The sequence below is a fragment of the Rana temporaria genome, chromosome 11 (assembly GCF_905171775.1).
Source record: "Rana temporaria chromosome 11, aRanTem1.1, whole genome shotgun sequence".
NCBI lineage: Eukaryota > Metazoa > Chordata > Amphibia > Anura > Ranidae > Rana > Rana temporaria.
In genome coordinates this window covers 18,162,401-18,187,153 of record NC_053499.1, presented here as the reverse complement: position 1 = coordinate 18,187,153, position 24,753 = coordinate 18,162,401, and the positions used below count along the sequence as shown (strand labels likewise).

General features: G+C 44.9%; 1 protein-coding gene across 2 annotated transcripts in view; it reads left to right on the top strand.

Moving 5' to 3' along the window:
• The window catches only part of CD44 (CD44 molecule (Indian blood group)), a 90,761-nt gene that overhangs the window by 31,916 nt on the left and 34,092 nt on the right, over nt 1–24,753 (top strand). For both annotated transcript variants that reach the window (XM_040328086.1, XM_040328087.1), the window contains exon 2: nt 23,780–23,939. In XM_040328086.1, coding sequence (XP_040184020.1) covers nt 23,780–23,939 — 160 coding nt within the window. The remainder of the gene's footprint in view (nt 1–23,779; nt 23,940–24,753) is intronic.

Below are 24,753 nucleotides of genomic sequence, written 5' to 3'. Positions count from 1 at the left end.
CCTCCCCTCCCCCACATAACACATCCTGGTTATATACAATGACCTGTGGATCACCTCATATTATGATAAATATGACCAATATGATAAACATGTCCAAGCTAGATATGTAAATAACCTGTCACTCAAAGCAAGGAGAGAGGAAAGGACTTTTTATTTAGACAGGTTTTTATCTGGAAGTCTGTTAATTTTCACTGAACAATAAAAGAGGATTGCTCAGAGCTGGATTAACTCTGTGTGGCAAGACTGGGCACAGATGATAGGAAATCTTATACTCTACATTGTGACATCAAAAAAATAAATAAAAAAAAATGGGGGTTTACATCCACTTTAACAAACAAATAGGTAAATAAACAATAAGTAAATAAATAATTAAATTTAATTAAATTAAATAAATAATTAAATAATAAATTAATTAATTAATTAATTAACCCCTAACTCTCATTTCTAAACCCTAACCCCTTACAAAAAAGTAAAAAAATTAATAAAATACAAATATCTAAATAATAATAAAAAATAAACAATGAATGAAAACAGCGAATGAAAAAGCGGAAAAAATAGCAACAAATGATAAAACAGATGATGTTTTTTTAGCTCAAAAACGCTTTAAAAACGCTCAAAAACCGCGCCTACAAACGCTTGAAAAAAAATTCCCAAAAGCGCGATGCTCAGGTTGTGAATGCTAACTGAGCAACTCGGCTCCCCTGCTCCCCCTTTCCGAGCAATGACACAGCAGCTCTACGATGCTCCCCCCTCCCAGCCGTGTCTCGCCAGCTTAGTGTTCTGAAGGAAGCAGAGCACCATGCATCAAATGGATGAGAAAAAAAAACGGCCTCTCCTCCAATCACAGAGCTTTCTCTGCAGCTCCACATCGCAGCCTGCGTTTTATGAATGGCCCAGTAAATAGGTGCCGCTGTATCCACTCTCTGCTATAAATAGGAGTGCATCATAAACAACCACCATGCTTTTATTTTAAATTATATAAATATATATATATATATATATATATATATATATATATATATATATATATATATATATATATATATATATAAAAATATAAATATATATATATATAAAAATATATATATATATATAAATATATATAAATATATATATATATATATAAATATATATATATATATATATATATATATAAATATATATATATATATATATATATATATATATATATATATATATATATATATATATATATATATAAATATATATATATATATTTATATTTTTATATATATATATATATATATATATATATAAATATATATATATATACATATATATATATATATATATATATATATATATATATATATATATAAAAATATATATATATAAAAATATATATATAAAAATATATATATATATAAATATATATAAATAAATATATATATATATATATATATATATATATATATATATATATATATATATATATATATATATATATATATAAATATATATATATATATAAATATATATATATATATATATATATATATATATATATATATATATATATATATATATATATTGTTTTTTTTAATAAAACAATATTTTCACCTTTCCTCGCAATTTTCACATCACAATTTTTCCCCCCATCTAGTTCTACTTGAAAACTCGCTGTGCACCTGATAGAATAGAGATGTGTATCAGTGATGGAAGGCACACTTCATACACAGAGTTCAGGAAGGTGTCAGGTTCCTTTCTGCGGTCTGTGGCGGAGCACTTCTCATAAACCATCACCGCCGCCTCGCGCAGAGACACATCCTGTTACACTGTGCAGCTTGAGGCTCTGCTGAAACGATCGCCCCGATAAGACGAATGACTAAAGAGAACCCGTCTTCAGCCAAACACGGCTCTTGCTTGGTTTAAACTAAGGCAGGGCAGTGAGAGATCAAAAAGAGGGGGGGTATCACATCCCAGAGGTAAATGTAAAAAATTTAGAACGGGCAAGCGGGACTTTAAAGGGACCAACAATAGTAAAGCATCTCAGGTTTTATAAAAAATATAAATGTTATTTGGAATATGTTTCTTTGTGCAACCACTTCTCACTCTACATGTTTCGCTCAGAAGAGCGTCCTCAGGAGTTTTCGGAAGTGTTGCTTGAAGTTTAAATGCTACAAAAGAAACAACAAGCATAAGAAGATTATACTTCACAATTTTTAAGAAAAATGAAAATGCTGGTTGCCTGGCTGTCATGCTCTGGCTTTCATGGGCTGAAATGCTTGTCATGGATATGCAATAGTCTGGCAGCTTACCTGTTTCCATCTGTCCATTAAGAGGCCTGACTCTGTTCTGGTTACCTTCTTATCTCCTCTACTTCCTGTATGACCCCACCCAGGCCATCCCAGGAAGTCTATATTAACTGTTGCACTACAGGCCTGCAGTGCTGTTCAACAGTGTTGTTTGTTTAAGTTCCTATCTGCAGTGTGCTACGATTATCTTCCTGTGTACCGTTTTTGGCTCGTCCCTGACTTCTCCTGTTTGCCTGTGATCTTGACCTTTTTGCCTGTCCCTCGGTTACCCTGTCTGCCTGTTGCCCTGACCTCGGCTAACCCATCACTTCCGTTTGTCCTGCTTGCTGCTTCCCCTCTCCTTGCGAAGCGTGACCTAGGGGATCCCAGGGGTCGCGACCTGGGCCCAGCTGCGGCGAAGGCCATCCTCACCACTAGAGGATCTGGTGAACACAAAGCTGGGTCTTAGACTCCGCGCCCTGGGCGATCTTGGGTTCACGCTTCCTCTCAGATGGCAGCAGTCGGCTATAGGGTTCACTACCCTGAGGTGCATCCCTGACCCCTACGGGGTGCACTTGTCATCTGGCCACAGGTGACGTGACAATGCTTACCTGGAACACGCATGCAGATAAGGACTTTTATATTTTTTTCTCTGACTTCCCTGATCTGGTCAATGACTAAGTAAAGCAGCATTAACCACTTCAGCCCCGGAAGTATTTACCCACTTCCTGACCAGGCCGTTTTTTTGCGATTCGGCACTTAACTGACAATTTCGCGGTCGTGCGGCGCTGTACCCAAACTAAATTGGCGTCCTTTTTTTCCCCACAAATAGAGATTTCTTTTGGTGGTATTTGATCACCTCTGTGGTATTTATTTATTTTTTTCCGCTATAAACAAAAAAAGAGCCCAAATTTTGAAAAAAAAATAACAATATTTCTTACTTTTTGCTATAATAAATATCCCCAAAAAACATATTTTAACCGGTTAAGGACCGCCCACTGTATATATACATTGGCAGAATGGCACGGACAGGCATTATCACGTACCTGTACGTGGCCCGTTAAATGCCTGCCGTGTGGTCGCAAATGTGCTGCCGGCGGCGTGTTCGCGACCCAGCCGCCTTCCCCGTGAGTCGGACCGCGGGCCCCGTGGACTCGATCGCCGCGGGGATCCCCGCGATCGTCTCACGGAGGTATAGAGCGGGGAGATGCTAATGTAAACAAGCATCTCCTTGCTCTGCCTAGTGAGAATGACTCTGATCTCGGCTCCGTGTACTCGGAGCGGAGATCAGTGTCATGTGACACAGAGCCCACCCCCACTACAGTTAGAAACACTATGCAGGGAACACTTAACCCCATACAGCGCCACCTAGTGGCTAACCCCTTTACTGCCAGTGTAATTTTCACAGTATTCAGTGCATTTTTATAGCACTTTCGCTTTGAAAATGACAATGGTCCCAAAAATGTGTCAAAGGTGTCCAATGTGTCCGCCATAATGTCGCAGTCATGCGTTCGGCTTTTTCCGGCGTATAGTTACCCCTGCTTCTATGAGGCGCAGCCAATGTTAAGTATGGCCGTCGTTCCTGCGACAAAATTCGAATTTTTTACGTCGTTCGCTCATACGGATAGACGTAATTTACGTAAACGTCAAAACCGATGATGTCCTTGCGACGTCATTTGGAGCAATGCACGCTGGGAAAATTTTCGGACGGCGCATGCGCTATTCGATCGGCGCAGGGACGCGCCTGATTTGAATAGTACACTCCCCCTACCCGCGGAATTTGAATTCCGCCGGGGGATTTACGATACGCCGCCGCCGCAAGTTTTGAGGTAAGTGCTTTGTGAATTACCCACTTGCCTCAAAAACTTGCGGTGGCGGATCTTAAATCACATAGGTTACGCGGATCTAAAGATCCGCTGACCTATGTGAATCTGGCCCTATGTGTGTAAAGGTAGGTGTCCCAATACTTTTGACAATATAGTGTAGGTTCATACAGTGATGTCTGGGAGCCTCCGCCTCCACTCAGAATGGAAATGAGCCGTACAACAAACAGTCCCCTGACTCAGCTGAGATACAATCTGGTTGCACAACTCAACAGACAACGCCACGTAATCTGCGTGTGATATTTTATATAACTTGATTACAACATCCACAGTATTGTAATATAAGAATGGGTGTGATATCCCCTCTCATTCCACACATGCCCCATACATGCCCCACACATGCCCCATACATGCCCCACACATGCCCCACACATGCCCCACGCATGCCCCACACATGCCCCACACATGCCCCATACATGCCCCACACATGCCCCATACATGCCCCATACATGAGCATACGCAAAAGCTGAGCTCTAGACAGATACGAAGTATAATTACCTATATTATTAGACGTGGAATTCATTCCGGTCCAAATACAAATGTAGGCAAATTTTGGGTTATCTGTAGATTCGGATCTATCCAAATCTCCAAATAAAACAATAAATAAATTTAAGTGAAATCCGTTTAACCCCTTTAGCCCCGGAGGATTTGGCTGCCCAAAGACCGGGCCACTTTTTGCGATTCGGCACTGCGTCGCTTTAACTGACAATTGCGCCGTCGTGCGATGTGGCTCCCGAACAAGTGAACAGCCTCAGATGTTACACAGGGATGCCCCCCGCACCCCCGCATTTGGCCAGAGGTGCGGGGGGCACCGGTGACACTTGGAGCAGCTCGGATGCACTCAGAAAGTGTGTCTCCAGCACCCACCCACCTCTGGCCACACGTGGTACTGCATACAATAGCAATCACTGTGGATTGCGGCCGCAAATTTGGGAAGAAGGACAGGGGATGTATGCACTGGCCCAGATTCAAGAAGCACTTCCGCCCGCGCAACCATAGGTTGCGCGGCGCAAGTGCTTACTTGCTCCGGTGTAACGAGTGCTCCTGATTCAGGAACCTCGTTACACCGACTGCAGCCTAGGATGTGACAGACATAAGCCTCCTTATGCCTTCACATCCCAGGCTGCATTCTTGCGTTGGCCGCTAGGGGGCGCGGCCTTTGTGATCGGCGTATAGTATGCAAATTGCATACTACCACCGATTCACAAAAGTTGCGCGGGCCCTGCGCATGCAAGGTACGGAGTTTCCGTACGGCCACTTTAGCATAAGGCTGCTCCTGCTAATAGCAGGCGCAACCAATGCTAAAGTATAGCTGCGCTTCCCGCTCGCGACATTCAAATTTTACGTCGTTTACGTAAGTGAACCGTGAATGGCGCTGGACGCCATTCACGTTCACTTAGAAGCAAATGACGTCCTTGCGACGTCATTTGCCGCAATGCACATCGGGAAAGTTTCCCGACGGAGCATGCGCTGTTCGCTCGGCGCGGGAGCGCGCCTAATTTAAACGATTCCCGCCCCCGGCGGGATCATTTACATTAGGCAGCCTTACGCACGGCTGATTAACATATCGCCCGCGCAATTTACGGAGCAATTGCTCCGTGAATCGCGGGCAAAGCGCAATATTTGCGTGGGCGCAGAGAAAATTTTTTGCTCTTTGCCCACGCAAATATTGCGCGATTCTACCTGAATCTGGGCCACTGACTGCTTACAGTATGTCATTTAAAGAGAACCTGTTACTGTGCAAAAGTATGGCCAATATACAGGTTCTTCTTTTTTTTTAGAACACTTGTGAAATATAAATGCATCCTCACACGTGAATGTCACCGCATGTTGTTATGCAAGGAGACCAGGATGGTGAAACATTCTGTGACTGCCAAGGAAACACTACACACCTGTTTTCTCTGCACGGATGTCATTTCCCACGCCCCCCATCCACTGGAATCTAAATCACATTAACAAGGCTGTGGAATTTTACAGAGCCTTCTGGGCCACTGTCCTGTGAATCCTAAAGGTTAAAGGGTTATGCTGCGTACACACCATAGGTTATTCTGATGGATCGTTTTCATCAGACCAAACCGATCGTGTGTGGGCCCCATCGGTTATTTATCCATAGGTTAAAAAAATAGGAACTTGTTTTAAAATTATCTGATGGATAAAAAACCTATAGAAAAAAACGACTGTCCATCGGTTAAAAATCCACGCATGCTCAGAATCAAGTCGACGCATGCTCGGAAGCATTGAACTTCGTTTTTTTCAGCACGTCGTTGTGTTTTACGTCACCGCGTTCTGACACGATCGTTTTTTTAACTGATGGTGTGTAGGCGCGACGGACCATCAGTCAGCTTCATCAGATATCTGATGGAAAAATCCATCAGACCGTTTTCATCAGACTAACCTATCGTGTGTACAGGGCATAAGGCCACATGAAGGTGATATTTTATTTATGGGTGGATTGTGAAAGGGCTAAATAAAAAAAAAAAGATTTTTTTGCCCCTTTAACCAGTTCCCGACCCCCGCATGTACATATACGTCCACAATATGGCACGTACAGGCACATGGGCGTACACGTACGTCCTCGCCTATTAGCGGGTGGGGGGTCCGATCGGGACCCCCCCCGCTACATGCGGAGGTCGGGTCCGCTCGGGGAGCGATCCGGGACCACGGCGCGGCTATTTGTTTATGGCCGCTCCGTCGCGATCGCTCCCCGGAGCTGAAGAACGGGGAGAGCCGTGTGTAAACACGGCTTCCCCGTCCTTCACTATGGCGGCGCATCGATCGCGTCATTCCCTTTATAGGGAAGACACGATCGATGACGTCATTCCTACAGCCACACCCCCCAAACAGTTGTAAACACATACTAGGTGCACCCTAACTCCTACAGCGCCACCTGTGGTTAACTCCCAAACTGCAACTGTCATTTTCACAATAAAGAATGCAATTTAAATGCATTTTTTGCTGTGAAAATGACAATGGTCCCAAAAATGTGTCAAAATTGTCCGAAGTGTCCGCCATAATGTCGCAGTCACGAAAAAAATTGCTGATCGCCGCCATTAGTAGTAAAAAAAAAAAAAATAATAAAAATGCAATAAAACTATCCCCTATTTTGTAAACACTATAAATTTTGCGCAAACCAATCGATAAACGCTTATTGCGATTTTTTTTACTAAAAATAGGTAGAAGAATACGTATCGGCCTAAACTGAGGAAAAAAAATGTTTTTATATATGTTTTTGGGGGATATTTATTATAGCAAAAGTAAAAAATATTGCTTTTTTTTCAAAATTGTCGCTCTATTTTTGTTTATAGCGCAAAAACTAAAAACCGCAGATGTGATCAAATACCACCAAAAGAAAGCTCTATTTGTGGGGAAAAAAGGACACCAATTTTGTTTGGGAGCCACGTCGCACGACCGCGCAATTGTCTGTTAAAGCGACGCAGTCCCGAACTGTAAAAACACCTTGGGTCTTTAGGCTGCATATTGGTCCGGGGCTTAAGTGGTTAAACACCTTATATTATTTTGTGTTTTTTTTTTTTTTTTAGTGAGCACCTTATATTTGATATAATTATTGTCAATAGGCAAATCATTAGCTGAGCCCCTTCCTGGTCTCAGTGAACATAAAATAAAAATATTTAAGGGGCAGTTAAATAGTTTGTTGTTTTTGCAAGCTATGAACAGCCCTGAGATGAGAAGGCAACAAAAATTACAAAAGCGGGATAAAAAAAAAAAAGTTAATTGTTTACAGTCACTCTTACTTCTGTATGCTCTCAATGGACTAGCGCAATTTTACATTTCTGCTATGGGCCTATTGATTTACCAATAACTTTTGTATTACTTAAGATAACAATATAATGCATATATCATTTTTAATACATATTTAATTTTAATACTATATACGGTATATTTTATACATATATAATTGATAAATATATTTTTTTTTATATTGTTTTGCAAAAATTATATATATATATATATATATATATATATATATATATATATATATATATATATATATATATATATATATATATATTTTTTTTATGCAATCTATATTTATTAAACTTAACAAAATGGAAAAATTCTACCTAAAAATGTGTGTTACAGTAGACACTTAGGGGCAGATCCACAGATTTGTACCCGCGCAGCGTATCAGAGATACGCTACGCCGCCGTACCTTACCTGGCTTTAGTTCGAATCCAGGAAGATTTTGCGCCGTAAGTTACGGCGGCATAGTGTATCTCTGGCGGCAGAATTCAAATCGGCAATTAGGGGGCGTGTTTCATTTAAATGAAGCGCGTCCCCGCACCAAATGAACTGCGCATGCTCCGTTTCTAAATTTCCCGCCGTGCATTGCGCTAAATGACGTCGCAACAACCTAATTTTTTTTAACTTAGACGTGAATTACGTCCATCCTGATTCATGAACGACTTACGCAAAAAAAAAAAAAATTCAAATTTCGACGCGGGAACGACGGCCATACTTAACATGGCAAATCTAACTATACGCCGCAAAAAAGCAGCTTTAACTATACGCCGGAAAAAGCAGACTAGAGACGACGTAAGAGAATGCGACGGCCACGCGTACGTTTGTGGATCTCGGAAATAGCTAATTTGCATTACCCGACGCGGAAAACGACGCAAACTCCACCCAGCGGACACCGAAGTATTGCATCTACGATCCGAAGGCGTACAAAGCCGTACGACTGTTGGATCTAACCCAGATTCCGTTGTATCTTGGTTTGAGGATTCAAACTAAAGATACGATGCGTGAAATTTGAAAGTACGCCAGCGTATCAGTAGATACGCCGGCGTACTCTCTCTGTGAATCTGCCCCTCTTAGTATAATTTGTCTTTAATTTGTCTCAATTAAAATTACACTAAAATTAGGGTCCTTTTACAAAACATCGCCAACTAATAAAAAAAAATCAGGAGGCAAATATAAGTGAAGGCAAAAGGGAAAACAGTAGTTAAATAGGGCTACTTACGATAAACTAAGTTGTTAGCTATGAACACATTTTATTTAACTGACATCATATGCAGATTAAAGCTCTTTGATCTGCAGATGAATGAAAATAGAGGAAATACAATGTTACTTTGCATCTCTTGTTCTTCCATCTGCGGGGTTTATAATCACTATTCCATTTTTTGACAGAAGGAGCTATTACAGCCGTTGCTTTTACTCAGAGCAACCAGAGGAGAAATTTCCCTGTAAATTGGTGGTCAGTAGAAAAGTGTTCCATTACACTGGTGGCCCATGGCGTGGTCCCATACATTGGTGGCCATTGGGAGATGGGAGAAGAAGCCCCTTACATCAATGATCAGTGGGAAGACTACCCTCCTTTACAGACTGCTTAAAATACATGCTGTAAGCAGTTACTGAGACACCGAAAAACATTTTTTGCTTAAGAAACCCCTAGCAACCTCTGAAGGGCCCTCCATGGAACCCTAGTTGAGAACCTGTAATTTGCTAAAAAAAACTCTGGCAACCTCTAAAGGACCTTTATGGTTCCAAAGAACCCTAATTAAGCACCTGTCTTTTGCTTAAGAAACCCCTAGTGACCTCTGCAGGACCCTTAGGGTTGCATGGAATCATGAAAACCTTTCTTTTGCTCTAGAACCCATAGCAACCTCTCAAGGACTCTTAGGGTTCCATGGAACTCTGGTTGAGCACCTTTCTTTTGCTCAAAGAACCCCTAGTATCCTGTAATTGATCATTAGGGTTTCATGAAACCCTGGTTGAGAACCTGTCTTTTGCTTAAGAATCCCTAGCAACTTTTGACGGACTCTTAGGGCGCGTACACACGTCCGAGAAACTCGACGGGCGAAACACATCGTTTTCCCTGTCGAGTTCCTTGTTCGGCTGTCAAAAAACTAGTCGAGCCAAATTTTCCCATTGCCCGACGAGGAAATAGAGAACATGCTCTCTTTTTGGCTCGACGAGTTTCCCGACGGGTTTCTCTGCGAAAAGTGTACACACGACCGGTTTTCTCGGCAGAATACGTCTCCCATCGAGTTTCTTGATGGATTCTGCCGCTGCCGAGAAAACCGGTCGTGTGTACGCGGCCTTAGGGTTCCATGAAACTCTGTTTGAGAACCTTTCTTTTGCTCAAGAAACCCCAAATAACCTCCACAAGGACCCTTAGGGTTACATGGAATCCTGGATGAGAACCTGTATTTTGCTCAAGGACACCTAGCAACCTCTGAAGGACTCTTAGGGTTTCATGCAACTCTGGTTGAGAACCAGTCATTTCCTTAAGGATCCCCTAGTACCCTAAAGGACCATTATGGTTTAATTGAACCTTGGTTGAGAACCTGTCTTTTGCTCAAGAACCCCTAGCAGCTTCTAAAGGAGTCTTAAGGTTCCGTGAAACTCTGGTTGAGAACCTGTCTTTTGCTCAAGGAACCCCAAGTAACCTCTGCAGGACCTTTAGGGTTGCATGGCATCATGAAAACCTTTCTTTTGCTCAAGAACCCCTAACAACCTCTCACAGACTCTTAGGGTTCCATGGAACTCTGGTTGAGCACCTATCTTTTGCTCAAGGAACCCCTAGTATCCTGTAATTGATCATTAGTGTTTCATAAAACCCTGGTTGAGAACCTGTCGTTTGCTCAAGAATCCCTAGCAACTTTTGATGGACTCTTAGGGTTCCATGAAACTCTGTTTGAGAACCTTTCTTTTGCTCAAGAAACCCCAAATAACCTCCACAAGGCCCCCTAGGGTTGCATGGAATCCGGGATGAGAACCTGTCTTTTGCTCAAGGACACCTAGCAACCTCTGAAGGACTCTTAGGCCGGGTACTCACGAGCAAACATGTACGGTGAAACCAGTCCGTCGGACCGTTTTCACCGTACATGCCTGCCAGAGGGCTTCTGTATGATGGTTGTACTAACCATCGTACAGAAGTCCGCGCGTAAACACTACGCGGGGCGTGTCCGCGTCGTCGCCGCGACGATGATGCGGCGATGAGGCAGCGACGTGGGCGGGCCTGCCATTTAAAGGCTTCCACGCATGCGTCGAAGTCATTCGACGCATGCGAGGGACGGCGGGTGCTCGGACATGTACGGTAGGTCTGTACTGACGACCGTACATGTCCGAGCGGGCAGGATTCCAGCGGACGGTTTTAAAACACGTCCAGGAATATTTGCCCGCTGGGAAAAGGCCCGGCGGGCAAATGTTTGCTGGAATTCGGCCCGCTCGCGCCTACACACGACCGAACATGTATGCTGAAACTGGCCCGCGGACCAGTTTCAGCATACATGTTTGGTCGTGTGTACGGGTTCCTTAGGGTTCCATGCAACTATGGTTGAGAACCAGTCTTTTCCTTAAGGATCCCCTAGTACCCTAAAGGACCATTACGGTTTCATTAAACCATGGTTGAGAACCTGTCTTTTACTCAAGAACCCCTTGCAACTTAGGGTTCCATGAAACTCCGGTTGAGAACCTGTCTTTTCCTCAAGGAACCCCTAGTAACCTCTGAAGAACTCCTAGGGTTCCATGAAACTCTGGTGGAGAACCAATTTTTTGCCCAAGGAACCCCTAGTAACCTCTGATAGAACCCTGGTTGAGAATGGCTGATCTATGTTAAGGCTAACTAGCAGGGATGCTGGAACTTGTGGTTCTTGAAAGGATAGAAGTGAAGACTTTTAAACTGCTCTAGTCCCAAGCAGATCTCACACAGCACTTAATCTATCAGCTTCCTTCCTCTTAAGTTTATATTGCAACATTTTTCTTTGAGTTTGCTGGTAACGTCTTCCCGCGCTCGGCTCTAAGCACATCTGCTAAGAGACTGTTGCTATGCCGTGTGTCCTGAGACAGACTGCAGTGTCAGGTCATTAATTGTGTCTTTCTTCTGTAAATGAAAAGATATTTTTAACCGCCGGAGTCTCAGAGGAATACAAAACAGCTTCAGAGACTTTCTGGTCTGAGTGCAGATGTTGGTGATGGTGAGATGGAGTTTGGTGCATCCAGAGAGAGAACATAAACAATGTCACATCATTTTAACCCTTTCCAGGTACCCAGTCCTGATGGCCCTTTAAATGGTTATTTCGCCAGGGGATCAGGATGGACTTTACACTTATATAATCACTGTGATTGGCTGTCACATGATTGGGAGTCCATCCCACTGGTTCCCAATCATAATCAGAGACTGGGAGCTGTATGTGAATGTGTATTTTTGGTGGAAAAAAATCGCAATAATTGATCGGTTTGCGCAAAAGTTATAGGGGCAGATTCTCGTAGATCGCCGCATCTCTGCGGCGGCGTCACGTATCTCATTTACGTTACGCCGCCGCAAGTTTTACGGGCAAGTGCTTGATTCACAAAGCACTTGCCTGTAAAGTTGCGGTGGCGTAGCATAAATCCCCCGGCGCAAGCCCGCCTAATTCAAATGATCCGGGTAGGGGGCGTGGATCATTTAAATTAGGCGCGTTCCCACGCCGAACGTACTGCGCATGCGCCGTCAATAAAATTTCCCGACGTGCATTGCGCTAAATGACGTCGCAAGGACGTCATTGGTTTCGACGTGAACGTAAATGGCGTCCAGCCCCATTCACGGACGACTTACGCAAACAACGTAAATTTTTAAATTTCGACGCGGGAACGACGGCCATACTTAACATTGATTGCGCCTCATATACCCAGGGGCAACTTTTTGCCGGGACAAGCCTAACGTAAACGTCGTATCTTCACTGCGTCGGCCGCGCGTACGTTCGGGAATTCGCGTATTTTGCTAATTTGCATACTCGATCGGGAAAACGACGGAGGCGACACCTAGCGGCGAAAAAAAAAATTGCATTTAAGATCCCACAGCGTAAGAGCCTTACGCCTGTCGGATCCAGTGGTTATCTATGCGTAACTGAGTCTAAGAATCAGTCGCATAGATACGACGGCCCAGATTAGGACTTACGACGGCGCACATGGCGTTGCGCCGTCGTAAGCCCTTTCAGAATCTGGACCTTAGCGTCTACAAAATAGGGGATAGTTTTATGGCATTTTTATTAATCATTTTTTACTAGTAATGGTGTCGATCAGCGATTTTTATCAGGACTGCGACATTATGGCGGACGCATCAGAGACTTTTTGGGACCATTGTAATTTTTACAGGGATCAGTGCTGTAAAAATGCACTGTTTACTGTAAAAACGACACTGGCAGTGAAGGGGTTAACCTGTAGGGGCGCTAAAGGGGTTAAGTGTGACCTAGGGAGTGATTCTAACTTGTTAGGGGGCGTGGCTTGCCCTGACACGTCACCGATCGCTGTTCCCGATGACAGGGAACAGATACTCAGTAACATGTCACTAGGAAGAACGGGGAGATGTTGTGTTTACACTGACACAGGGGCGGACTGACAACTCATGGGGCCCCTGGGCAATAGGAGATTATGGGGCCCCCGGGCAATAGGAGATTATGGGGTCCCAGGCAATAGATTATGGGGCCACACAGTACACACATACAGTATACATAGACAGTATACAGACACGCAGAATACACATACACACTTAAAAGGTACTGGAGAGGCGGGGCAGCTATAATCTTGGGATTTTTTTTTAAAACACAGATTTTTACATACTGTCCCTGGTTTTACTGAGGCTGGCAACCCTGATGGGGCCCCCTAGTGGCATAGGGCCCTCGGGCAGTCCCCGTTCTTCAGCTCCGTGACCCGATCGTGGGACACCGGCGGACATCGAGTCCGCGGGTCCCGCAGGCACGGTGACGGAGCTTACAACAGGGTCGCGCATGCGACTACAAGTTATAGGGGATGTTTATATACGCCCATTTGCGCAGCCGTGCCATTCTGTCAACGTAAATACTCCTGCGGTGATCGGGAAGCGGTTAAAGTCCCGTGACCATGTTCTTCGTCTTTGTATACATATATTTAGGGAAGAAGGCTCATCACTCATGGTGCCATAGGCCATATTCATTTTTTTTCACAGGAGGACTTAAAGGAGTTGTAAAGGAGGCTAAAATGAATATCTGCAAGGTAGACAGACAGAATAGTGTAATGATTCTGTTAAAAAACAAGTAAATACCTATTAAATTCCTTCATCTATATCACCTCCGGCATTCTAGTTTCTGTTCTCTCATTCACTTCCTGGTTTGCGGCGCTCGTTTATGTAAGAACGTATGCATTGCGGCACGCCCAGTAATTCACACCTCCTTGAAGTCTCTCAGGCCTAGTACACACGAGAGGATTTATCCGCGGATACGGTCCACCGGACCGTTTCCGCGGATAAATCCTCTCGAGGATTTCCACGGATTTGGATCCGATGGAGTGTACTCACCATCGGATCGAAATCCTGCGCCAAAATCCCCTCGCGATGACGTGTCGCACCTTCGCCGCGATGATGACGCGGCGACATGCGCGACGCTGTCATATAAGGAATTCCACGCATGCGTCGAATCATTACGACGCATGCGGGGGATCCCTTCGGACGGATTGATCCGGTGAGTCTGTACAGACCAGCGGATCAATCCGTTGGGATGGATTCAAGCGGATAGATTTGAAAGCATGTCTTCAAATTTTTATCCGCTGGAAATCCATCCCAGGGGATAAAAATCCGCGGAAACAGATCCGCTGGATCGTACACACCAGGGGATCTATCCGGTCCGCGGATCAATTCCAGCGGATGGATCCTCTCGTGTGTATGGGGCCTAACACGTAGAGCGCGTCCTGCCGCACAGATGTAGTTCCCAGGAGGGGGTGAGCACGTCACTGACCACCACAGTAAAGCCTCCCTTCACGGTGGTCAGTGAAATCAGACAAGCAGGAAGTGAACAGAACAGAGAAGAAATAGAGCAACTTCTGAGCAAAAACGAACAATGAGGAAGTGAAAAGAGGAATGTCTGCAGGTAAAGGATGCTTATTATGAAAAAAAAATGTTTTTCCTTTACAACTCCTTTAATCACTCCCCATGATTAAGCCCTGATTTGGGTAAAACATGTGAAAGGTATGGCTTTGGGTGGGTGTGAGCGTTGTGCTGTCATTACCTTGGCTGGAGTTGAACATCTTTGGTGTGTAGCCCACTTTTCGGACGGCTGAAGCCAAACATACTGGAAATAGAATTTGGGTTTATAAACACTTTTTAATGTTTATGTGGAATAGACCGGATCTGTCCAGGCGTGTCAAACTACACCTCGTTATTCTCAGAACAGAGAGAACTATGTACCCAAAGACTCCCGCCAAACAGTTCTGCAGCAGAGCTAATAAAACAAAGACAATAAACAGTGGCATGACCTGAGCGGCACAGAGGAGTGATGAGGACCAGCACCTCCAGTACAGTACATCTCCACTTAATGGGAGACTGCTGTGTGAAACATTGGTAGATAATGCTAGAGCAGAAACAACAGATCTTCAGTAACAATAACTCATCCCCAAAATGTATTTTAAATGCCCATTTGAGGGGCAGATCCACAAAGCGAGTACGCCGGCGTACTTTCAAATTTCCTGCGTCGTATCTTTGTTTTGAATCCTCAAAACAAGATACGACGGCATCTGGGTTAGATCCGACAGGTGTACATCTTCGTACGCCTTCGGATCTAAGATGCAATTATTCGGCGTCCGCTGGGTGGCGTTCCCGTCGTAATCCGCGTCGAGTATGCAAATTAGCTATTTCCGACGATCCACGAACGTACGCATTGCTGTCGCATTCTTTTACGTCGTCTCTAGTCGGCTTTTTCCGGCGTATAGTTAAAGCTGCTGTTTGGTGGCGTATAGTTAAACCTGCTATGTTAAGTATGGCCGTCGTTCCCGCGTTTAATTTGAATTTTTTTTTTCGTTTGCGTAAGTTGTCCGTGAATCGGGATGGACGTAATTTACGTCCACGTCAAAAAAATTACGTCCTTGCGACGTCATTTAGCGCAATGCACGGCGGGAAATTTAGGGACGGCGCATGCGCAGTTAGTTCGGCGCGGGGACGCGCTTCATTTAAATGAAACACGCCCCCCCTACTCGCCGATTTGAAATAGGCGCCGTTACGCCGCGAGAGATACACTACACCGCCGTAACTTACGGCGCAAATTCTTTGTGGATTCAAAGATAAAAAAAGTAAGTTACAGCGGCGTAGAGTATCTCACATACGCTGCGCCCATGCAATTGTATGTGGATCTGCCCCTGTGTTTTTAGGCGTAATTATAAAATATATCTATTCCTAAAAAAAAAAAACGTATTTATCAGGGTATACCGTGCGCCGGCGTATAATGCGCACCCCAAACCTAGAAAGGTAGTTTAAGGAAAAAAATAAAAACTTATATTTTTGCCCTCCGTCCATCAGCGGCCTTGTCCGGCGTCCGTCTGCGGCTTCCTTGCGTGGGGTCCGTCCAGCCTTATGGGTGTCTGTCTGCGGCTTCCTTGCGCGGGCTCCGTCCAGCCTTGTGGGTGTCCGTCTGTGGCTTTGGAGGTGTCCATCTGCGGCTTCCTTGCGCGGGGTCCGTCCAGCCTTATGGGTGTCCGTCTGCGGCTTCCTTGTGCGGGGTCCGTCCAGCCTTATGGGTGTCTGTCTGCGGCTTCCTTGCGCGGGCTCCGTCCAGCCTTGTGGGTGTCCGTCTGTGGCTTTGGAAGTGTCCATCTGCGGCTTCCTCGCGGGGTCCGTCCAGCGTTGTGAGTGTCCCTTTTTGGATTTGGCGCCTTTGCCGAGCCGAGAGGAGCCGGATTTCCTGTGTGTTCGGCTTCTCTCGGCTCCTCGCGGAGCCGAGCGTGGCAGAGTGCGCAGTACACTCGGCTTGGCTCTAGGCTGCGGCGCTTGGCTCCTCTCGGCTAGTCTTGGCTCCTCTCGCGTGGCTGCGGGCTGAACTGAGCGTGGCCGAGCCGAGTGCGCAGTACACTCGGCTCGGCTCGGTCTATTTCGGTGGCGCCCGGGAACAGCAGTATCGGCGTATATCGCGCACCCACGATTTTTCCCTGATTTTAAGGGGAAAAAAGTGCGCAGTATACGCTGATAAATACGGTAGATTTAAATTATGCAGCATCTGGGAAGTCAAATGTAGAGATAATTTATTTTATAAATCAGCAACATACAATTTACTGCCGCTGTGTATATGGCAGATGCAGAGTTAGATACATAAAAAGCAGCGCCAATTAGCAATGAGATTTGGGCAGTGTGCCAAGGTTTATGTATTTATCTATTCATATTCATATTTATTCATATTCTATCTTTTTTTTTTTTGTAAAGCCCAACAGCGAAGTCTTGCAATTTCTTACAATTACAATATTTTATTTAGAAAGCAGCTCCAGATGAGTAGAAAAGCCTTCCCACTACCAGCATGCTATAGAGAAGGACCATTGCTTTTCATGTGGAAGCAGTATTCAGTACTTGCATAGAAAAGCCTTAAAGCGGAGTTCCACCACAATAAATACACCATTAAAAGTCAGCAGCTACAAATACTGCAGCGGCTGACATTTAATATATGGGCACTTACCTGTCCTCGGCGGCCGCAATGTCGGCACTCAAAGCCGATCTGTCCCTCGGCTCGCCATTTTCGCTAAGGGAATCAGGAAGTGAAGCCTACTGGTCCCTGCTGTCTTCTGGGTCCTGTGTGTCTCCAAGAAGACATCGGGGGGACAGAGGAGACACAGGACGTGGCGTAGGTCGCCGTGGCGACCTGTACCCGAAAGTGGGAGCCTCGGGGCGGCAGTGGGTGCAGGGGCGGTACTGTGGCTGAGAGGAGAGGACACTTTCACCAATTTCACTTTAAAGCGGTGGTTCACCCACAATAACAACATTTTAGCATTAAATTAGGCATAGTAGCGCGAGCTACAGTATGCCTGTATTTATTTTTTTTGCCCCGTACTCACTGTGCAATCCTATAGTGAAGATTCCGACTCCCCGCGGGGAATGGGCATTCCTATCCAGAGGGAAGATGATTGACGGCCGGCTATGGCACGTCACGCTCCCCGAAGATAGCCAGAGTAGGTCTCGGCTCTTCACGGCGCTATACGGCGCCTGCGCACAGACTATGCGCAGGCGCCGTGAAGAGCCAAGTCCTATTTCGGCTATTTCCGGAGAAGCGTGACGCGCCAGAGCCAGCCGTCAATCATCTTCCCTCTGGATAGGAACGCCCATTCCCCGCGGGGAGTCGGAATCTTCACTATAGGATTGCACAATGAGTATGGGGCAAAATAAATAAATACAGGCATACTGTAGCTCGCGCTACTATGCTTAATTTAATGCTAGAAAAAAAAATGTTATAGGGTGAACCCCCTCTTTAATTTTGGGAGCTCCCCCCTGTTGTCATGTCACGGATGGTGAGAGGAGAGAAAACTTAGGGAAGAGGAGGTGAGCACCCCCCCGCTTCTCATAGCAAATTTCAGCAGCAGCTACCCCCCCCGCCTCTCAATGTCAGCACTCCCCCCCCCCCCACCGCTTCTCAGTGTCCTGCCAAAAAAGTCCCCCGGCGGATAATGTCCTCCCAGTACTGCGGGGGGTGGCATTGAAGGACCCGGCCTTGGGGTGGCAAAGGGAGTAAATCTGGGCCTGGGTATCTGCTCCCTCCTCCCCTCTGAAAAGTGCAAAATGTGACACTGGAGGGGGGGGGGTTCCGAAAAGAGGATTGCCTTATGTGCAAGACCCAGACGCGTTTCGACCCTTGTGGTGGTATGGGTCTCTTCAGGGGGAAAAAAGTATGCAGGGATAGGCTCTATAAAAGAATATATGCACATAAATAAATAAATAAATAAAACTTGTCAAAGAACAAAATAGCAAGCAAGACTACATGTATGGTTCTATTGATATACAGTCATTGTTAGAGACATGAATCCAAATGCATATAGTTACCGAGATGAATGTCAAGGGTTGGGACCCATGGCACGCCATGGACCCCACCGCCAAGAGCTGGCATCTCCCAAGGCACATGCAGGAAACAGGGAAGGTCAAGATGTGAACGTAGACCAGGCTAAAGCCCGGGGGGGAAAGGCCTCTCGGAAAAGGGGCAAGCAAGTAAAGAAAAAAAAAAACATGTTTCTTTTGGTGGGTTTATTGGTTTCCCTGATGCCTTTAGCTAGCCTAGGCGGTTTAGTAAGGAGGGGGCTGCTTTAAAAAAAATGGAAGTGGGTGAACCGACCCAGAATAATGATATGTATAGAATTATCCTTCTTTCTGAGGATTTACATTACAGATTGCCTGTAGGTAATCTTGTATTCCTTGTCTTCTCATATAAGCTGATCAAGCCTGAAGGACGCAGTGGGTCCTATGTACAAATAAAAGATCGCCGGAACGTGTTGTTTGCTGTCGGTTTCCCCTCCTTGTTACTCCAAGCCTGACTCATCCGGATCTCGGGAATACACAGCTGCAGACAGGAGTTTTACAGTAGGATTGCATTGTGCTGGAAAAATAATGTAGGCTAATAAATAATCCAGTAAGAGGAATTAAAAGAAAAATATATACTTACAATTAATCACAGTAAAATTCCATTGTGCTGGAACCTGCGGTACAGAATGGAAAAAAAAACTAGATTATTAATGAATCCAACAACCGGAATAAAAGAAATAATCTTTAGCCCTGGTTCACACTGGGTACGATTTGGAACGATTTGAGATGCGATTTGACATGTCAAATCGCATCTCAAATCGGCGGCAATTGTCGGCAATGGCACTGTCCTAATCAGTGCGACGCCGCATCTGCGATTTCAAAAAGTAGTTCCTGTACTACTTTTTGCGATTTCGGGCCGCGATTTACATTAAATTGCGGCCGAAATCGCGGCAAAATCGCAGCAGCGAAATCGCGGTAAAATCGCGCATTTTACCGCGATTTTGAATTCGCAGCAGTGTGAACCTAGGCTCAAAGTGATAAATCCAAACTTTTATATGACATAACCATGGCCGCCATCAGGGGGGGTACAGGCAGTACACCTGTAAGGGGCCCGGGGGTCCCCAGGGGCCCGGATGGCAACCCACTTTAAAAAAAAAATCATTTTTTTTAGGGGTCCGGAGGTCCCCAGGGGCTCAGATGGCAACCCCCCCCCCTTTTTTAATTTATTTTTTATATATAAAAAATATTTTTTTAATATATTTTTTTATTATTTTTTATTAAAGGGACAATTTATTTTTTAGGGGTCCAGAGGTCCCCAGGGGCCCGGAGATCCCCAGGGCCCCAGATGACAACCCCCCCCCCTTTTTTTATAAATGTTCATTTTCTTTTTTTATATATTTTTTTTCTTTTTTTTTTATTAAAGAGCCCAGAGGTTTCTTTTTTTTATTTTTATTAAAGAGCCCAGAGGTTTATTTATTTTTTATTTTTATTAAAGGGCCCAGAGGTCCTGGATGGCAACCCCCCTTTTTTTTGTAATTTTTTTTTATAAAAAATAAAAAAAAAATTATTAAAGGGCCCAGAGGTCCCCAGGGCCCCGGATGGCTACCCCCCCTTTTTTATATATATTTTTCTTTATTTCTTCAAGGGCCCCCCTGCTTCTCAATTCGCGGCAGCCCCCCCCCCCCCGCTTCTTAATTTCAGGCGTGGCAGCACCCCCCCCCCGGTTCTCTGCCTGCTCCAGGGGGCCCATGCCTGAAGCTGTGTAAGGGGCCCCATAATTCCTGATGGCGGCCCTGGATATAACCCACACAGTCTGGAAATTTAGCTTGGTTTAAAGCTTTTTGTTTTCATGCTGTGAATTATATTTTTTGGAAATCTGATGTTTTTAAATTTTTCTTAATTTTTTTTATAATTAGTAATCGTGGAATTTGTTTAATGATTTTTTTTTTTAATGCATTTGATAATCTGTTGTGCTTACTGAAGCTTGCTAATTCAGCAATTGATATGTAAGTGGAGAGGATACTGGTCACAGTGGAAATGTGAACTAGGCATATGGCCACCAGCCTAACCAGTGGCGGCTGGTGCTCCATTTTGTGGTAAGGGGTTGGCAAACAAACCATACACCCCCGCCCGCTCGCCGCCAGCCCCCACTCACCAGTTTAAAAATACTCACCAGTTAAAAAATATTCGCCAGCACACCACGGATCGCAGACAGCATCCAAAAATGTAATACAAATAAGGCATTACAAAAAAGTGCAACGTTTCGAGGCCACGCAGGACCTCTTCGTCAGGCAAGAGCCCCACTCACCAGCCCGCCGGCCTCACACTTACCCCATCCAGGAAGGGGGAGCTTTGGTGGCTTCCCTGGCTTCTCCTTCAGGCTAATCCAGACGCTTCTCCTCCCGGCCAATCCAGTCTCAGGACCCACTTCCTGTCCTGACTGGCTGGGAGGAGAAGCAGGAAGACAATAGCGAATGTTGATTCGCTATTGTCACAAGTGGGTGGGCTCAGGACACATTGCTCTGCACTCCAAGCTCATCCTTTTTGAAGCCATTTAAAGCCTCCGGCTCCAATCATGTGCTACACAAAATAAAAAACCCTGCATGGAGATTAGGGACAGGCGCAAAGAGATTAGGGGGGGGGGCGCCGCCCCTGTGCCCCTTATGAACGGGCCTCCACTGAGCCTAAACCATATGGAGTTAATTAATAGATTAACTCCAGGCAATTGGCTAAAGTTATTTCAGGCTGCTCTGTCTTTCGTCTACAAGTCACTTGTAAAGCCTAGTACACACCACAAATGGGAGGTAGAGTGGTAAGCCGGAAAGCTTTTCTTACAAGCACAAAGCAAAACATCCAAGGACCGGCTACATTTTACAAAAACACATCTGAAGTCTCCCAAAAGCATGTGGGAAAATGTATTATGGTCTGATGAAACCAAAGGTTGAACTTTTTGGCCATTGATTTCAAAAGATATGTTTGGTTGCAAAAACAACACTGCACATCACCAAAAGAACACCATACCCACTGTGAAGCATGGTGGTGGCAGCATCATGCTTTGGGACTGTTTTTCTTTAGCTGGAACAGGGGTCTTAGTCAAGGTAGAAGGAATTATGAACAGTTCCAAATAGCAGTCAATATTGGCACAAAACCTTCATGCTTCTGCTAGAAAGCTGAACATGAAGAGGAACTTCATCTTTCAGCAACGACCCAGAGCATACATCCAAATCAAACAAATGAATGGCTTCACCAGAAGATGATTAAAGCCTGAGCCCAGACCTGCATTCCGATTGAAAATCTGTGGGGGTGATCTGAAAAGGGCTCACAATCTGGAGTGTTTTTGCAAAGAAGAGTGGGCAAATATTGCCAAGGCAAGATGTGCCCCATGCCGATAGACTCCTACCCAAAAGACTGACTGCTGTAATAAAATAAAAGGTGCTTCAACAAAGTATTATTTTAAGGATGTGTTCCCATCCACACAGCATACCTAATAGAACGGCTGGGGAAAAAAACGATTTGAATCTTTAATCAAGTTGGGAGGTCAAATCGATTCGGATTTGACCAAATCTATTTTTTTTACATAGGATCGCGTCAAGCTCCGGGCAGGATTTTTTAGGCGAGGCCACAGCTTCGGCCTATCCGGGGGACTATGTCGAGCTGCGGCCTCCGCTAAAAAATCCTGCCCGGAGCTTGACGCGATCCTGGGAAAAGGGTGCGGGGCAGGACGCCACGGACTAGGCCGAAGCGGCCTGCCTTCTCCCAGGATCGCGTGTGAGCTGCCGGCCAGGCATATTTTTTAGGCGAGGCCACCAGCTTTTTGTGCCTAGTCTGCGGCCTTTTCACAGGATCGCGGCAGACTAGGCCGGAATCGCTGCCTTTTCCCAAGATCGCAGCAAGCCTCGAGGGCAGGATTTTTTTAGGCGAGGCCACAGCTTCGGGCCTAGTCCGCGGCCTTTTCCCAGGTTTTGCGGTGGACTAGGCCAAAGGCCGCTGCTTTTCCCAGGATCGCGGCAAGGCTGCGGGCAGGATTTTTTAGGCGAGGCCACTGCTTCGGGCCTAGTCCGCGGCCTTTTCCCAGGATTGCGGCTGACTAGGCCAAAGCCGCTGCCTTTTTCCCAGGATCGCGGCAAGCTGCGGGCAGGATTTTTTTCAGGCGATGGCGCAGCTTCGGGACTAGTCCGCGGCCTTTTCCCAGGATCGCAGCGGACTAGGCCGAAGCCGCGGCCTCGCCTAAAAACTCTGCCAGTAGCTCCTTAGGACCAGCGCGGTTGTCCATCAGAAAAAAAAAAAACTTGATTCGAATTGTGAATCAAGTTTTTTTTTTTAAAAATCACAGATTTTTTTGGGGGGCCAAAATCACCCAGCTCTACCTAATAGTAATTACGAAAATAATTTCTTAGCGTTCTAATCGCTTCTTTGGAGCAGGAACTTACCTAGAACTCTATACCTAGATTCCATTGCTTAGAAAATTAAGGGAAGACTGAGGGACAGGTTTTATATAGAGAGGTTGGGTAATTTCACAGGTTTTGTATGTTAATTAACATACAATCTGCCACCCGTAGTCTTGATATCTAACCCTTTGTAGGGCAGATATGTAGCTTTACAACAGATAATAAGATCTGCCAGCAGAGTGTTAATTATGATCTCCACTTTAACATTACACAGAAGTTAAGTAAGAATTTTTTTTTTTTTTTTAAAGTAATACATTGTGGATGGGAACAGGTAACAATATAAGTAGGTTTGTTTGAATTTGGCTGCAAAAGTGGAAATACGCTTCAAGTTCCTCTTTACTTCCTACAGAGAAAAGAAGAGTTCTTCATCAAACTATTGTTCATTGTTCTATGACTTTTATCTCCTGTTTGCTTTTCTGATGAAGTCACACACGGCTTACCTCTCTTTGCTTTCAGATATCAGCTGCCGGTTCAAGGGTGTTTTCCATGTGGAGAAAGGCCCCCGATACAATCAGACTGCCGAGGAGGCCAGGAAAACCTGCGCTGAGTTGGATGCCGTCATCGCAACTGAGGAGCAGATGGAGATTGCTATGGAGTCTGGATTTGAGATCTGCAGGTAGAGAGCTGCTCATTTCTTTTAATTGCTAACTGGCTGTGTGAAGAGCGATTTTTTAAATGAATTGTCTATAAACTCTCCGTTTCGCTCATCCCTACTGGCAACGTTCATATTTAACCACTTGTCCACGGGAGGACGTCACATGACGTCCTCCACTTTGTGCGGTGATATCTGAATGATGGGAGCATCAATAAGAACAATCAAAGTGGCGGTTCTTATAGGCAGCGGGAGGGGACGTCCCCCCCTCCCGCCGCCATGCCGTGCTTCTCCGGGCTCTCCCGTGCCATCGGGGGCCCGGAGAGCGAATCGGCCGGCGCTGGCTGGGGAATCATAGAGATGACTGGTGACCAGATGGTCACCAGTCATCTCTATGACCGTCGGAAGCCCGGGCGCGACGTTATGACGTCACGCCCGGTACCCGGAAGTAAACAAAGCAAAAAAAAAAAAAAAAAAAAAAAAAAAAAAAAAAAAAAAAAAAAAAAAAAAAAAAAAAAAAAAAAAAAATCGCGGCTGTCGGCATGTGATCGGTGATTTTTTTTTCACTGATTTCATGTTTGTAAGCCTGGAGGAGAGATGTGAGGTCTTATTGACCCCGCATCTCTCCATAAAGAGGACCTGTCACACTGATTCCTATTACAAGGGATGTTTACATTCCTTGTAATAGGAATAAAAGTGATACAAAAAAAAAATTATGTAAAAAAAAGTGTAAAAATAAAAAAAAATTAAGTAAAATAAAAATAAAAAATACATTTTTCCCCAAAACGCCCCTGTCCCTGTTATATTGCTCGCAAAAGCAAACACGCATGCAAGTCCC